This window comes from Sander lucioperca, chromosome 8 (genome assembly GCF_008315115.2).
Source record: "Sander lucioperca isolate FBNREF2018 chromosome 8, SLUC_FBN_1.2, whole genome shotgun sequence".
In the NCBI taxonomy this organism is placed as follows: Eukaryota; Metazoa; Chordata; class Actinopteri; order Perciformes; family Percidae; genus Sander; species Sander lucioperca.
In genome coordinates this window covers 21,803,223-21,819,955 of record NC_050180.1, presented here as the reverse complement: position 1 = coordinate 21,819,955, position 16,733 = coordinate 21,803,223, and the positions used below count along the sequence as shown (strand labels likewise).

The window sequence follows — 16,733 nt, the reverse complement described above, 5'->3', positions numbered from 1 at the left end:
ACTTACGTACATTGTCCTGATAATACTTCTGTACTTGTTTAAAGTGTTTTTTTGCATGGAGGAACTTTACTTGAGATGAAGTGCCATTACATTGTGGTATTGCAACTCTTACTTAAAAGTAGAGCTCACATGTTTAGTTGATTAATCACAATCAAATTAATCTGCAATTATTTTGACGAATTGTAGTTAAAAGTAATTCCATTTTAATTGTGTGGATTTGCTGTTCTTTGTCTTTTGTGAAAGTAAATTTAATCTCTGTTTGGACAGCTGATTGGACCAAACAAAACATCTGAAGACGTCACCTTTGGCTTTAGGGAAATTGTGATGGGCATTTTTACCTTTTCTTATTTGTAAATTCATGTCTGAAAATGTCTTCCACCAAACTTTCAATAGTTACTATAAACACTGAGGTGAACAATACATAAACTCCCCATGTTTTTTTAGTATTGTGTCTCAGGAACATAAGAGCACCTTTCACTGCCCTTGTATGACAGTGAACAGAGGTTGATGCTGCAGACGTAACAGTGCTGCAGAGGTGCTGACCTACCTTGTAGAGGCCAAAGAAACCCAGGTCTCTCACAACACTCAGGGCTTTGACCCTGGGGCCGGTGGTGATCTCTCCAGCCACCTGCAGACGGATCTTAACAATCTCCAGAGGATTGGTGAAAATCACCTGGGAAGCTCCAGCCTGCAGGATGCAACAGGACAAAGAAACAGCTGATGAGGGTTTTTTTTCTTATGTGCAGATTTAGGTTTCTAAGATTGAGTGAGGTTACACATCTGAGGGGTGAACTTTGGGTGAACACATAATGATGTGTAAGCATTTCTCCTTAGTAGAAGTTTTCTAATTATCTCAGTAAACTTCAGCACAAAAGACACTTTTTCCCCCGATCTGATTTCATATAGTAAGAGAGTGGCCTTGACAGGAGGAGGAAAAAGCAGGCATTGATAGAGGAACAACTGGGGTCAGAGTAGAGCAGGCTTAGGGTGAGGAGAAGCCCCGGCTCATGGTTGGAAGGCTCTGACCCTGGCACCAGCCCTCTGCCCCCTTGCCTCCCCCGAGGCACCTCCTGTGGCAGGGTGAGCGGCCCAGCCTGGCCTCGCCCCGCACACTTCCCCAATTCACCCCCATTCCCAGGGGAGAGCGCTGAATCACCCGGACGGCTCAGGGTCCGGGCACGCAATGCCCTAAAGGCACGGCACCCTCTGACTCAAGCACATTTATCACCCTCCCCAAATCTAATCAGGCCCCAGGATGGCTGCTGGTGACATTCAGGGCAAGGGTCTTATCTGTAAACATCCGAGCAAAGGTCTAAAAAAAGCTCTAGCACATTTAGTCATTTTCAAAGTGGAGGGGGAATATCCGCTGCTGAAGATTGATGCATTGGTCCCGTCTCTTTTATCTTCTCCAGTTCTCTCCTCTGATGGGAGCAATAATTTAACAAGCTGTCAGATTAACCAGACTTTTAACTTTTATCAAACAACATGAGGATATCATCCAATTCATATAAACAAAATAAATCTACATGCAGGCCATAGAGGGGATGTATCCTGAGCAGGTAACATTCTGTATTGGAAACATCATCCTCGTTGTCCTGTGTGGGGACCTGCACTGTGACCACGCCTCAGGTATGTCCCGCCTTGTCAAACTCAATCACACTGAGCTAGACCCAGCTTCATTCAGGACCCTTCAGGGCCTCTTCCTACAATTACACCCTGACAGAGGTCACGACCCCGCAGACCCCGCTCCTCTGTGAGCAACCTGCGGGCTCTGCTGCAAAGCCGGCCTGTTTCACTTCACCACAGCCAGTGGAGAGGCAGAGTGAAGGAATTACATCTTTAATCTAGTGCTGCACTCAAAGGATGTTAGTACATTGTAATTTGGCCAAGATTTCTTTTAAAATGTCCAATTCAGAGGATTAAAGGATGAAAGTTAACTGTTAACGGTTAGTCATGTAGGATGCCAAAAACATTGTGACATAAGAAGCTGAATAATTATGATTTCTCACACAAACTAAATAAATAAGTGATTACTGATGGATTTTGTTAAAATGTGAAGCAAAAAGATTTTTTTTTTTTTTTTAAATTACCACAAAATAATCTGTTAAAATGTGTCTTTGGCTGAAACGCAAAAAATAAATTAGTTCAGTTCACCTGACCTGGTATGATTTTAGGGTGAAAACATACAAAACTTGTAAGTATTTTGTGTATATAGTCAGTGTAACTAAGTACATCTACTCAATTACTCAATGTGAGGTATTTGTGTATTTCCAATTCAAGCTATGTTATTACTTTACTATTATTACTCTACTACAATTCAGAAGAAAAGACAATTCCACTACACTTCAGTATACTTATCCTAGAGTTTTAGTTTCTACTTACATACAAAACATATGAAGAGCTTATAAATCATGATGAATATTGTTACAGATTAAACTACCCAGTACGTGAAATAGTGAAAACCTCGACCAACTACAACAATTAAATGCCACTTACACATTAATGCACCAGAAATAATCATCCAATAACATAATATATAATACTATAACACTCACAGGGGGATTTTCTTCTATGTTATGAGTACTTTTACTTTTGATACTTTAAGAACATTAAGCTAATAATACATAATAGTGACATTCTCATTGCAGTATTGCTACATTTACTTAAATAAAGGATCTGAATACGTCATCCACCGCTGTATGTAGTCATTTGATTTGCCTGTTAACAAACAGCTAACAAACCTGTAGGTACTTAAACATTTATATCAAAATGTTAAACATTCAACATCCAATATGCAGTATCTAAAATGCTTCCATGTAGTTTGATTTATCCTGTACTTCCTGATAAGCTAAAATAATTACCCATCTTATACTACAAGTGAACAAGCAAGTTGGTTGTACACAAACATTTCTATTACAATGTAGGAGTTAAATTAGTAGTAGCATTAAACTTGAACAATATAACAGTAAAAGACTAAAGATTAATAAAATAATAATTTCCACATTAATTACTTTAAATCATGTATATTTTTCATTAGTTGTAGGTGTTTTTTACTTGGCTTTGCGTTCATCTACAGACTGAATTTAAAAAGATCACTAAAGTAATGCTTACACATCCACCAGCGAGAATCTCTGCAGGCAGAGGGATGGTATTATCTTGTGTGGTGAACTTGTCTCTGATAAAATCATTCATCTGGAAAAAAAAAAGAGGGAAGAAGACATCAAGAAAAAAGGCAGATGAGACACAATCCCAATCTTGATACCAGGGCATTAATGTTAACTTGTGGTTGCAGTCACATCTTGATTGCAAAGAGTGTGTTTCTTCTGCACTCTATGCATGTTTTTTATTCACAGTGAATCATTTGGAGCAACTTTCTGAACACTCTGAGCTACACAGTGGAATGACTTGCCGTGAGTTTGATAGCTTTCTCCGGGGCAACGCCGATGAGCTGCGGGAGCAGACCTGCAAAATATTATTCATAGATACCATTAGAATACCTGACAGAGAGCGAGAGAGCCAGTCCAAATGAATGCACATGTTTTTATCTTTGCTGACTGAATACATCCACTGACAGCTAGAACAATGTAAGCTGTCGGGTTCTCGTGTGCGTAAAACAAACCCATAAATATTTACAGATGTGGCTGATACATTTGATGCACCATAACACAAAGGTTCCATTGAAAATGAACAAAAGTCCAAAAATATGACACTGCTGGTGCGTATGGGATCAGCATTGTTGAGGCCTGATCCCACTGTTAGTGGGGAACAGAGAGAGCTGTGTGGTCACAGACAAGATCGGGGGGGGGCTGGGTGCTACGGTGGCGATAACCGCCATACTGTTTCACCGTCTGTCCTTCATCAGGCCAGATAAACTTCTGAAGGAGCTGCTGAGTGACCGCTGCTGGTATGCAGCCAGAAAACAGCCGAGCGTGTCTGTCTCGGAGTCAATCACCCTCTTATCATGTGCAAGTAAGGAAGAAGGAAGGCAGAGGGAAGCAGATCAGAGCAACAAAGAGCTGCAGTGGTTGAGGTAGCAGTAGATGGCAGTCTTGACTTCCTTCATATGAGCAGACCGAGGGTAGAAGTGTTGTATATCACTAAGCCTTCAGCACCATTATCACTCTCCCGGGCAGAGGCACATCAGGCACTGCTACTACATGAATTCTGCTGGTCATTTTCCTCGGGGAGCTCTCCCAGGTATTGAGATAATGAAAACGCGACCCCTGAGTGTTGCTTTATTCACTGCTGAACAGGGAGGGCAAAGGTTTCTGGTATCAATTAGCAAACCATGCTGCTGATATTAGCACACTGACAACTCCTAATGCTTTCCCATCTGATGGTTTGTTTTGCACGAGAGCCATATGTTGGCCTGCACACAGATTTCCTTTTAAGCACTATAAAATCTGTAAAGAATTACCTCTGTAGAATCCGAAGAAGCCCTCATAACGGAGCACTTTCTTCGCACAGTCGAAGCTGTTCTTGTACATCAGTTCTCCTACAAAGGAGCCTGTGGAGCGTTGGTTCTGCATGCGCGTCTTCACCAGGTCGATGGGGTACACAGCCGTGGCACCGGTCGCTACAAGACACACATTTGTCACTGGTAAAAAATCTTGGTTTTCTAGAAACTTTAGGCAGCGTTTCTGAGCACGTTGATAACTTACAACTGTGAGGATTAAGGCCTGAACTAATAATTCTTTTTTATTTGTTGATTAATTGTTTTGTCTATTAAATGTCAGAAAAAAAGTTTTTTTAAAAAAGCCCATTAAATTTCACAGAACCCAAGATGGCATCTTTATCTTTATCATTATTTGTCCAACCAACAGTCCAAAGCTTAAAGATAATCAATTTAATATTATATATGAGAAAGAAAAGAAGAAAATCCTCACATTTGAGAAGCTGAAACTGGTGAATATTTGGCCTTTATACTTGAAGAATGACGATAAAGTTAATTTTTATATTAATTAATTTCCTGTTGCTCGACTAATAGATTTAATAATCTTTTCAGCTCTAAAATAGAATTTTTGAGCTCTTGGACAGTTCTCTTGGTGCATATAAGCCATCTTGTCACCCTAATTCATTTGTTATTGTCTTACACACTAGCGTTGTACCATGATAATTCTGCAGATATGTTTGGGGAGTGGTCATTTAATGATCACTAAGAAATAAATAGAGGTGTGTTTGTGTATAAACTATGAACAAACTGTTATTAAGCCAAGAGTAGGAAGTCTGGTAACTGTGGGAAAACTGTTTTGGGGAGGCAATGCTGCAGCAGATTGCACTAAACTCCTGCTCTCAGCTTTACTTGCCTTATCTTGTCTGACATCAAAGGCTGCTGTAATGACTATTCTCTCAAACATGCAAACAGCTCGGTCAGCACAGAGGCCGGGTGAGTAACAGCTCATTATCGGCAATTTCACCACCAGCCTCATAATATATACTGTGTGTCGTTTGGATCCTGCCTGAATTGGCCACTGGTGAAGAGGATTTCATGTTTGGGGAAAGCACACACACACACACACACACACACACACACACACACACACGGGGTCAGAGTGTGTTCCTATCTGAGGGGCAGTTATGTCAGACGTTCCTTGTATCAGTTCCTTCCAGTGTAATTAGACGGAGATTCCAGAGAGTGCGGTTCCGGAAGATTTGTGTCATTCCAAAGCTCCGACTCCAACGACAGCCTGGAGCCACCGGTGGCACGGCAGCACAATGCTGGAGCCTCACATCACAACCCCTCTCCCATGCAGCACAATGGCCGGCCCCGGGGCCTCAGAGCGGCAGTCTGGCCGGCTAAGGTTACCCCTCGGGCGGGCCGGGGGCTCTGCTGCAGACATGTCACTCACCTCCAGCGATTGAGCCCAGAGAAAACCTGTAGCCAGACTCTGCAGCCTGGAGCCAGATGGGCCGAGACGTTTCGTGAGCATGCTGTATAGGAGAAAAAGACACCAGTGGTCAAATTAATCTGGAGAAAGACGGGAGGGGGGGTGGGGGTGGGTGGGGTTCAAAACACTAACCATGAATCGGCTGGCTATTAAACTATAGCGAACCAGATACATTGTGGAAAGAAAAATTCTATAGTACTCAACATTGGAGGAAGGCGATGGAATGTCATATAACGTCTAATTCATCATCAGCCAGTATTAAATATCACGGACAGACCAGCTCTGATACAGTAAATGACTGTGTGAACCTGTAGCAGAGTTTTCCACAAATGCTGCATGTGGGAGGCTGCAAGCTAAAGGTTTTATTTTATTTTAACAACAAAGTATATTTTCTCTCTTATCTACTTGATCTCTGGATTGGTGTTTGATGTTGAAAGCGGAGCCCCTTTGTTTTCACTGTGGTGCAGGGGAACAAATTAGCCCCACTGGCCTTTTCCATGTACAGATAAGTATCTACATGAATAGTACACAGTCCGAGTGAGACTCTGTTAAAGTATGTGTGTGCATGTCGAGGTAGAGAGTAACTTCTCCCAGACCAGATGAGTAGAGCAGATCAGTCTTTTCCTCTTCCCAGATGCTTCCACCGAGGGTTGCATGCTAACGAGAACGAGGTCTTGATCAAAGGGTTTAAACAATTAGCCTACTTCCACTAAAGGGCAGGCCTGAGAATTGCAGCATCCCCCCAAAGGAATCAAGTTCCAGACCTCTGAGGGAGTCCCAGGAGCATGAGTGGACTGAAAGCTCTGACCACAGCCTGATACAGAGCCGTGTTATCCGGTGGAGGCAGGAACTATTTTGTTCTCCCACATCCACCTTGACTCCCACTCCCCTCCTGCCATTAGCAGACTTTTCTAAAGGCTCCTAAAACTCCTCAAGCCCCACACTGATAAAAGCCTCTTATTAGCGCCTAAGATGTGTGATTCAAGCTCATGTGTATGTGCAGCTATACTGAATAAAAGGGGGAGAGCCTTTCATGGAGAAGTGCAAGGCAACAATCCATTCCTCTTCTATAACTACAGTATAATTGGTGTACTTTTATCTGGGAGTTAAAGTAATGCACTTCACAAGGGAAGAAAAAACATGGGCACTCTGCTAATTCAGCAGTGGAACACTCCCTTTTCAGCACCTTTCTGAGAAGGAAGCAGAGAGAGAAGAGGAAAAGGCTTTGATAAAAGGCAGGAGGATGTGAGGTGTATTAGAGGAGTCAATCAGGCTACCTGTCTCTGGACCTCTGCTAGGTGGTATGGCATGGCTCCTTCCTCCAACGGGGCTATCCTCTCGATGTCTGCATGGTTCAGCCGCCTTAACACACAACAGCAGGGGAGGGAGGGAGTTAGGCCAGGAAAAAGCAGAGAGTTCTGCATCTCCTTTGAGCAGCAGCCAGTGATGTAACATTTTCCATGGGCTTTTTACTGGCATATAACTTGAAGTTACTGCAACTTTAATTTAAGATTATATAAACAACAGGCAAACAAAGCTGGATGAATCGGGATGAGTGCCCGTGGCCCAACAAGTAAATGAAAGAGTTTTGTTACTACATTTTTGAGACACAAATATTCCCCACTGGCATGATGCATCATAAAGTCTGTATCCATGTTTTATGTTTGTCTTGTAAATCAGCCAGTGGAGCCACTGTTGTTAAACCGAATGAGCAATAACTTTATCTTTACAGCCTATAAACAGACCTGCAATGTATTTATTCCATTCATGGTGGAATAAAAAAATAACACGGTTTTGTATAAACGTTTTGAATTGAATTTTGTGCCTTTTACACTGAAAGTCTACATATGCCTGTAATAAATATAAATATAAATAATTCAAATTTTTAAAAAATTCCTTTTAAAATATTTTATGGTCTACAGACATATATGAGACACTGTGTAAAAGCCCCACATCAGCACTTTCAACTGGCTCTCTCGGCTTCTTTCTACGTGATATATAAATAAAGCTATGTTACCTTAAATAAAACATGTTCAGTGTATTCACAGATAAAGGTACTTTATTGTCACATACACATACATGTAGCGAAATTCATTTTCTGCATTTAACCCATCCATCAAGGAAGCAGTGGGCAGCCATTTACAGCGCCAGGGGACCAACTCCAGATCTGAGCCAGTGCCTTGATCAAGGGCACTGACTGGAGAACCTAGTACATGTTTTTTGATGGTGGGGGAAACCAGAGCACCCAGAGGAAACCCACGCAAACATGGGGAGAACATACAAACTCCACACAGAAGGGCCCGGAACGACCTGGATTCAAACCTAGAACCCTCTTGCTGTGAGGCTACAGTTCTAACCATTGGGCCACCATGCTGGAGTTTGTCTGATTAACAGAGGGTTAAAACTTCTGGAGTGAATCAGAATCTTACCCAGAGTGAGAGTGGAGACCAACGAGCTGGTACAGGATGTCAATCTCCATCGGAGTGATTTGACCAAACTTATTTGCAACATGAACAAACTCCTCTACAATGCAATAAAGAGAAGAGAAAATTAAAGGATGCAAACAGGACGGGAAGCTTAGGGGTTAGCCATGTCAGGGATTTTCTACAGCAGGCTAGTATCAAATAATATTTGCAAACACTGTTGCTTGTTTTTTTTTAGTGTTATTGTGGATGCTTGCTGCTAAATAGGATATTTAAAGGGGATTACAGAAATATATTTAAAACCATTAACTCAATTCTATATGTGCCTGGAGTACACTAACTGAGCATGCACTCTCTCAGCAGCACCCTGTGCCACTCTTTTATATGTGTCTTTACTGTTGCCTGCTGAGAAGCTCCATTGCCATCAGGTGGTGTTTCTCAAAGCAAACCTAATGGTAGTTGTTGAAGGAGGGAAAGAGTTAGTTATTCACTTCCCCCACAAAACCTTCCTGTCAGGTCCAAGGATTGCAACCTTCGGTTACAAGCCTGCTTCTCTGATCTCAACTACTGCAATGATATACTTTTGTGTGACTGACAGATGACATGTGAGTTTTTGCTTTACACTCAATCTGATGTTTGGTAATACAAATAACAACAATTATTTGCAAATACTATTTGCCTCAAATCTTTTCTAGAAGGAGGTAAACTACAGGGAGAAAAAAGAGGAACAGTCTACAGTTTACATCTCAATGGGAAACACAGTTAGGAGCAGATGTGACTGACAGTACCACTATCAGTTACACAGGTCTACATGTAGGAGGTGATCTGATTACCAGGTTAAAAATGTTAATTTACCTTAGTAATTTAGTTCTACAGTAAATGTTCCCTGGGTGTTCTTTCACACCACTCTGTCAAGAAAGTTAAGACATCTTAGCACAGCTACATTTTATATTACATAGGAACATGACTCATTTCAGTGATGTAGGTCTCAGGTGTACCTTTGGTCACAAGTGTGTCTCTGTGAGTGCCGGCGAGGGTGCTGTAAATCTTGCGGACCAGCTCCATGTTGTTGAGGAGGGAGTTGAAGGCATTGAAGTAGGAGAAGCTCACCATGTGGGAGGTGCTGCCTCCTGCAGCCTGGAGAAAGATCCAAAGTATATCAATGCTTCTGTATGGGAAGACTTCGGCTGGATCGTATTATATTCTCTTTAATCCTCCTTGCTCTGCAAAATGGCTGCAGTGCTTGAAAATATAAATAACTAACATCACGGATGTCCAAGCTCACTGTAGACCCACTGGATCCTAATAAAAGCCCCTTAAGACAACATTGTTAATGTTACAACATTGTTACGGCGAACTTGTTAGCAAACAGTAACTTATTTATACATCCAGAAATAATGGGGCAACATTATCTTTATTATTCATTTGGAATTGTGTTTCAGGCCATTTGATGAACTCGCTACCCTTTTGGTCTCCACCAATTCCTGAGGGAAAAATCTGGCTCTTTAGCTGTTAAATGCGCCACTAAGTTCCCCAGATAGCGGCTAACTGTGTCTGTCTGTTGCTGAGCAGATAGTGTACCGTGGGTTTTTAGAGGTTTTTTAGCTGAAAAAAGCTGCCTGATGTGGCCAAAAACAATGTTATGAGAGCGGTGAGAGTGAAACAAAACACTAAAGTTGTGGGCCGGAGAGCTAAACAATGAGCTGAAACTTGCTATAAAGTTCTGTATTAGAATCGTTTTTGATTATAGCCGCTTCAAATGTTAGGTGTGTAGAATTTTTTCTTAAACTCACTGAAACCAGGTTCTCCTCTACAAATGGAGTCAGCATGTGGTGTCTAATGGTGGCCATGATGTCGCTGAAGTCCAAGGCAGTGATGGTGCCAATTTTCTTCTTGTCTTTTTGTGCAAATGCCTGGCGGGCATGCTCCAACTGCAGCTCCTGCAGCAACACACACAAAGAGAATAGGTCAAGCTGTTAGCTGACAAAAGAGGCAACAAATGTGTTTCTGTGATGAGGAGCATTGCATTACAAGGGAACAGAGAAATAGAACTTTCGAGGATGAAAGTGTAATAATGTCAGTGTTGGACAGATGTGAAAGTCATCAGATGTGACAGTGTTAGACACTGGGTTTTGTAATCACCACCGTCTCTCTGGAGACTAATGGAAACCATGTCCCGAGAAGTCTGATCCCGGAGCCGAGCCAAGTTGTTGGTGAGGCGGCCGGCAGGTGTGTCCGCAGGAAGATGATTTAATATGACAAGCATGCAATCAGATGGGGATGTGGGGGAAGGCTGACCTTGGGTCAATGTCTGCTGTCAAAGCTCATCATATACAACCAGAGGATCACAGAGCAACGTCACTGCAATATTCAGCTGATACTTCATCTTTACACTCTGGTTCTGATAACCTAATCAGTGGATTGTTGCTGGAAATTCATTCTCACAATGTTTGCCGATTATATTGTTGAAATTCAAAACTCATGATGATTTGTCTTACAAACATTATAGTTTTCAAGCCTACAAATGCTCTACCTTGTCTGCACTCACTGAAGTTTCACGTCCAGCCAAATACTGCAACAACCACAAGGTGGCAGAGCCAAGACTGAAAATCTAAAATCTAATCTACACATCTGATCTGTACTGTTTTGTATTTTAAGTAATGCTCAGTTACAAAAAATGAAATGTGTTTGGACATGACAGAAAAACAAGACAATAATAATGATTGATGTAAATTTAATCCTGCACACACAAGAGTCCTTGGTGTAACGGTGGGAAGCCCTAGTCAAGTATGATAAACCACAAAGTGCTCTGAGGGATCCCACACTGCAAAGCAGCCTGTCTAACTCTCGGACCACCCAGCTTCTGCCTAAGACCACAGCCCTCGACTCCAAATCTGGTTCCTCCCCGAACGTACTGCTGCTGCTCATTTAACAGCACAGAGGTCTCAGTGAGATAAAGCAAAACAACAACGTTAAGTGTCTTAATGGCACACTGGGCTACTGCAAACCACTAGAACAGCTGAGGAGATGAAACACTAAAGATGCAACACCACAACTCTGTTTATCTTAAGAAATCATATATGGCATGTAGTTCAAGTTACGTCATTACCATTTTGTCCCTCAGCAGGATGAAAATGCCTCACCACGGGATGAAGGTGATCATTATGAATGGTTTCACATTGCTTGTCTGTGACAATTGGCACAAGTTTGTCAAGCAGCTAAAACCGATGATTGTATAGATCAAATATATACCTGCAGAAACTGGGTGAACTCTGTGTAGCTGAGGTTCTTGTTTCTTTCATGGCCGAAGTGTAGCCTGATGAACTCACAGTCCCAGTTGAAGGGAATGTGGTGATGAACTGTGGTCTGGCTGAAGATGTCACGTACATTCTCTGGAAGAGTGAGACATGAGTGAGCAATAACATGACACAGAGGGAAAAACATGCAAGATGCAATTGTAACATCCATCTCACGTCATCATTCCATGTGTAGAGAACCTTGTTAAAGTAGAGGAAATAGTCCATTTGGACTGCAAAGTGAATAGGCTGTTTGACAGTCCCACTCCTTTTACATTTCAAGGGTTTTGAGTCCATCCAGGAAATTTTTTTTATAAGCACTGCCCTCAATTTCAGTCTCCTTTATGGAGGCCCATTGCACAGACAGAGTATAGCAGCATCTTCTTTGTAAGACTCTGTATCTCTTGGTTTATGACATGCTGGATTTATTTTTCTGCTTGTCAGATGGAGCTGGTTATAATGTGATGTTCCTCACAGCTCGCTTGCTGTCCTGCCTTGAGATGAGACTTGCTGCTAGCATTTGTAATAATGTTTAAACTACACTGTATGTATATAACATGATGCTTAGTCCCCTGCAGTTGAGCATGACATACAACCCCCACACCAGTGTTCATCTCCATGTGCAATACATACCAAATGAGATGTTCCCTGTGCCAGTCTTGTCAAACAACTGAAAGGCTACTATGAACAGGGCGTCCGGGGCACATAGGACTGACTCAAAGGCCTGAAACTCCTGGAAAGAGATCAGTCTGTTTGGACAAGAAAAAAAGAGTGCTATAAGAACAAAGTATCTTTGACACAATTACCAAAACCAAATTCTGAAAAAAAACTATAATTGATTAAAATACTGACTGACAAAAGGACAGCAAGCAAATGCAGTAATGTGACCATTCACCCTTTTTTCAGTTAAGCTGATTATTGATCTTGGAAACAGCATTGGACACATTCATTTCACCAACACCAACAAGGTCCATTTAGCAGCTCTTCTGGAGCTTTCAATCATATGATCTTCATCGGCATTACTGGATTTTAAATTGATCAGCTGTAGGTGTAAAACTGATAAAGATACCTATTTACTCTAATCACTTAAATAAATAAATCTATTTGGCACCTACTACACATGTTGGTGGCACACTGCTTCAGTTAATCTGAAGAATATTTAATCAATAGAGCACAACAGGTGGGCACTGGGAAGAACACTGATTATATACCGATTATAAGTGGGTGTCAAAGTGGCCATAAAGGTTAATTGCTGCTTGATCATGTGATATCCAGATGGCTTGTTCACTTGAAAGTACCTTAAGAACCTGGTGAAACAGGAACACACGGTTTGCTTTGTAGTAAATACCCACAAAAGCTAAATTCACCTGGTTCTAAATGGATGGAATCCCAGGGGCGCAAATTAGTTACAAGTTTATTGGTGCAATAAATGTACAGGAATTTATGACACAAGTTCAGGAAACAACATAACCTATAATGACATAATGTACATACATTAAACACAACATAATCCTCACATAACAGCAAAAAGACACTCCTGTGCACTTCCGTTAGTAAAGATTGACAAGCTTGTCGTGTTGTGTAATAATGCCCATTCATGTACTGTAGTATTGTGCTGACAGCATGTAATCTGCAAATTCCAGTTTCGCTTGGTTCTTACATTGCTCTCAAGACAACAAACTATGACGTGTAATATTTACTTTTATATACATTTAAATAGCAGCTACTACGAAACTGTCGCCACTGCTGGAGAAATGCCAAGATCATGTTGTTTACCAAAGGAGATGAAAAAATATGATGGTCAATGTACAAAGAAATACTAAGAGGCTGTTTTTGACCAAAACAATTTATTACAGCTGACACTGGGAATTTAAGTGTGAGGAAACCTGCACCCCAAAAATTCAAAACGAGGTCTACAAAACATTCTTTGAGGAAATACAGACATAAACAGGAATAATCTACATGTATTAACATACCTCTGCATCAACAGAGGATTTCCACAGCAACTTCCCTTACATCACTGTAGGCACTCACCCATCTTTAGTCGTGTCAGCCACTCCAGCTATCAGCTCCACAGTTTTGGGATTATGCTGAGGCTGTGCATGCAGACCCAGGTAACTCTGTACAAAGTCCCTGGGGGTCATGTAATGCTCTCCATCCTCCACCACTGTGGCATACTGCAGAGGAGACACAGACAGAGCTATAAACAATGTGGATGTCTCGTAACATATGTGAGTTTGGATTAGCAATCTGTAGGGTAGAACATCCATTGTGTGCATAGAGAATGATGTAGAATGCTGAATGCAAACAGAGATGAATCAACAAGTCTGTTTTTATGGCAGGTCTCTCGATTGGTATCTCTTTTCTTTGTGGCAAATAAAGTATTGTATACAGTTTTCTATGTCATTGCATATAGGTCTCAGTTTACTGGAGCTACACAGTATTTTAAATGTATACAATGCTTTCCTGTATCCAATCATGATAGAATGTATTAAAAAGTATCAGACTCTTTCAAATCATTGTCATCCTTTGACTTCATGTAGGGCAGAGATACATGTCTCCTTGCGCTAAATACGACCATATCCATGTCATTAACAGATGAAGGAGATTCACTATTACACTTAAAAAGACAAATATCAGATACACAACTTGATAGATAGTGCATGCTGTGCCCTGCACCTTTATAAATATGTCCTGCAATATATAACATGATTAGTGTTTTGATGATGGGGGAACAGTGTATAACTGTGTTTTAACATGTATTTATTCATGGAAGTACTACTCAGAGCCAGGCTTCCTTTTCCAGGAACAACCTGTTCACACTCACACAGTTACACACATTTATACCTGGAAGCTGTCCAGTACAATCTAATGGCTCCACTGGAGCATTTTGGGGTTCAGGGTCTTGCTGGAGGGCACCTCTGGGATGAGCAAGTGTTTCTCTTTCAGTTTCTTCACTCAAATTGTATCCTGAACCGGGACCCTCCGATCACAAGACCACTTATCTAACCTTTAGGCCCCCGCTACCAAACTATTTAAAATCAATATATATCATAATGCCATATGATATATATTGTGATATACTACATTTTCAGAAAATTAACTCATTATCCATTTGTGGATGCAGTCAGCAGATGAGAATGATTTTATTTGGCTAATCTAGTGATTTAAATGTCTGAAAAATCAAGATGCTTCATCGCATTAATGTAAAAATCCTGTGAGTCTAATATTAACGTAAATCAGTTATGCTCATTGATTTGCAATGACCTGAAACAACCAGAGACAGTAGCTCCTGTCGTGAAAGGATACTTAGGTATAAACGGTACAGAAACATTTCGGACAGTTAACAAATTTCAGTTGTCTCACAGTATATGATATCGTCATAACACCTGAACCAAATTTGAAATGATGAAAATGCATAACACACAGTAACAATAACTTAATCAATAAACATCAACTTGCAAGCTTTGTGTTGTGACTCTGTTTCACTTGACTGGAGCAAAAACATGCACAGCCAAGACAGCGCTGTGCTAAACCTGAGATCTCAGTCAGGCTTTAAGACATAAGGGCATTTATAGAGCCTGGGTTGGGTTTCAAGTCGGGAACAGAGATAGCTCTGGAAACACATGGGCCACATGAACTGGCAACAGAAAGGCCACGCTCATGGGAGTGTGAACTTAGATAGAGAGAGCATGAGATAAACAGAGAAAGGGTGTGGGAGGAGACCTTCATGTGTGTATTTAAGTGTTTTCAGGGCTACAATTCAATGCACTCTGCTGAATTAATGTTTTTTAGTGAAAATATTAATTCCAAGCAATTTATTGCCACATTACTCCATCACATGATTTTGTGTATCCATTTACCCTCACAGTAGGCATCAAGTAGTTCTTAATCAGATTATACAGGCAGGCAGAATGAGCTTACAGTAATTAACTCTTCCACCTGAATATGCATTACAAATTAAGCAGTCCTCTTATAGTGGAGTCAAGAGATGTGGAGGGACCATAAGCTGACTTGTACCTAAAACAAAGTCCCTACTTTCAGGAACAAGTTTATACTCCAAACAAGAGATTTTGAAGGGTAGTGGACAGAACGTGATGAGAAATCCAATGACATGCTGAAGATCAAAACACACATGAAGTCAAAGCGAGGGCGAGATTCTCTCTTGAAGCAGATCCAAAATTAGTAAAAGCATCTGTGTGACCTTTACTGAACTGTATCCCAATGGACACCACACAGAAACTACTCACTGACTGCAACATGTTAGTAGACTTGTAACACAGAGTTTCTGTATGTTCTGTGTTATCGGTTAATGCTCCAAATGTTTCGGTTTTTGTGAGTAATAGCTTACCTTCAGAAAAATAGTCTTCAAGTCATGGGGGTCGGCTCTTTTTGTTGCTTGCACCTATAACACACAAATTAGAATTTGCTGTAAAGAAAATTCAGAGTCAGATGATGCCTACAATTAAGGATAGCTTCTATACCATATGTTCAATCTGTTAATCAATAAACTGAAGTTCAGACTGTCACTGATTAGTTGTAAGCAAACGATCACTGACGACTGTAGCAACAACAACAGCAACAACACCATGCATGTGAAAATAACCGTAAATAAAACCGCTTCAAGTCAAGTCTCTCTCATTTACAAATGCAACAGAGGAAATAAATTACAGTTGTCTCTGCGAGGCCGGCAGTGATGCGCCTATGTAAACATGCAGAAATACAAGAATGGGGGACTCCGCTGCATTTAGCCAAGAGCTTACACCCACGCGTCCGCACAGACATGCTGTCCTCCATAGCCGACGGTCACATTACTGCCTTTAAAATTAATATCTGATAAGAAATATTGACGGAGTCACCTTGACCGCCATGCTGGGTGTGACGTCAGCTGCCGCGGACTAGCGCAGGCGCTGGGCAGGAGGATGACAGCGAGCATGACAGGACGGCCGAGGTCTGAGACACCAAATATATATTTAGCCAAGTATTGTCCTTTTCTGTCAGGGCGGTGTTTCGGACGAAGAGCTGCCGAGACACAGGCTCCGGACAGAGACTTGGTCATCAGATGTGTGTTACAGCGTTTCCTGTCTGCTCGGGTCACACGAGGACACGGCTCACTGATGCGTTCA

At 41.4% G+C, this 16,733-nt stretch overlaps 1 protein-coding gene across 2 annotated transcripts in view; it reads right to left on the bottom strand.

The window, feature by feature from the left end:
• LOC116048547 (calcium-binding mitochondrial carrier protein Aralar1-like) overlaps positions 1-16,733 on the bottom strand; it is a 19,619-nt gene extending 2,886 nt beyond the window's left edge. The window contains exons 1-14 of one of the 2 annotated variants that reach the window (XM_031297688.2): positions 16,467-16,733; positions 15,959-16,012; positions 13,642-13,784; positions 12,241-12,356; positions 11,564-11,703; positions 10,105-10,251; positions 9,310-9,448; positions 8,318-8,411; positions 7,166-7,250; positions 5,850-5,931; positions 4,418-4,576; positions 3,410-3,462; positions 3,112-3,192; positions 548-688 (exon numbers count right to left, since the gene is read on the bottom strand). In XM_031297688.2, coding sequence (XP_031153548.1) covers positions 548-688; positions 3,112-3,192; positions 3,410-3,462; positions 4,418-4,576; positions 5,850-5,931; positions 7,166-7,250; positions 8,318-8,411; positions 9,310-9,448; positions 10,105-10,251; positions 11,564-11,703; positions 12,241-12,356; positions 13,642-13,784; positions 15,959-16,012; positions 16,467-16,478 — 1,446 coding nt within the window. In that variant the 5' untranslated portion in view covers positions 16,479-16,733. Of the gene's footprint in view, positions 1-547; positions 689-3,111; positions 3,193-3,409; positions 3,463-4,417; positions 4,577-5,849; positions 5,932-7,165; positions 7,251-8,317; positions 8,412-9,309; positions 9,449-10,104; positions 10,252-11,563; positions 11,704-12,240; positions 12,357-13,641; positions 13,785-15,958; positions 16,013-16,278; positions 16,420-16,466 lie in introns of those variants that run through there. The other variant, XM_031297679.1, reaches the window with a different exon arrangement.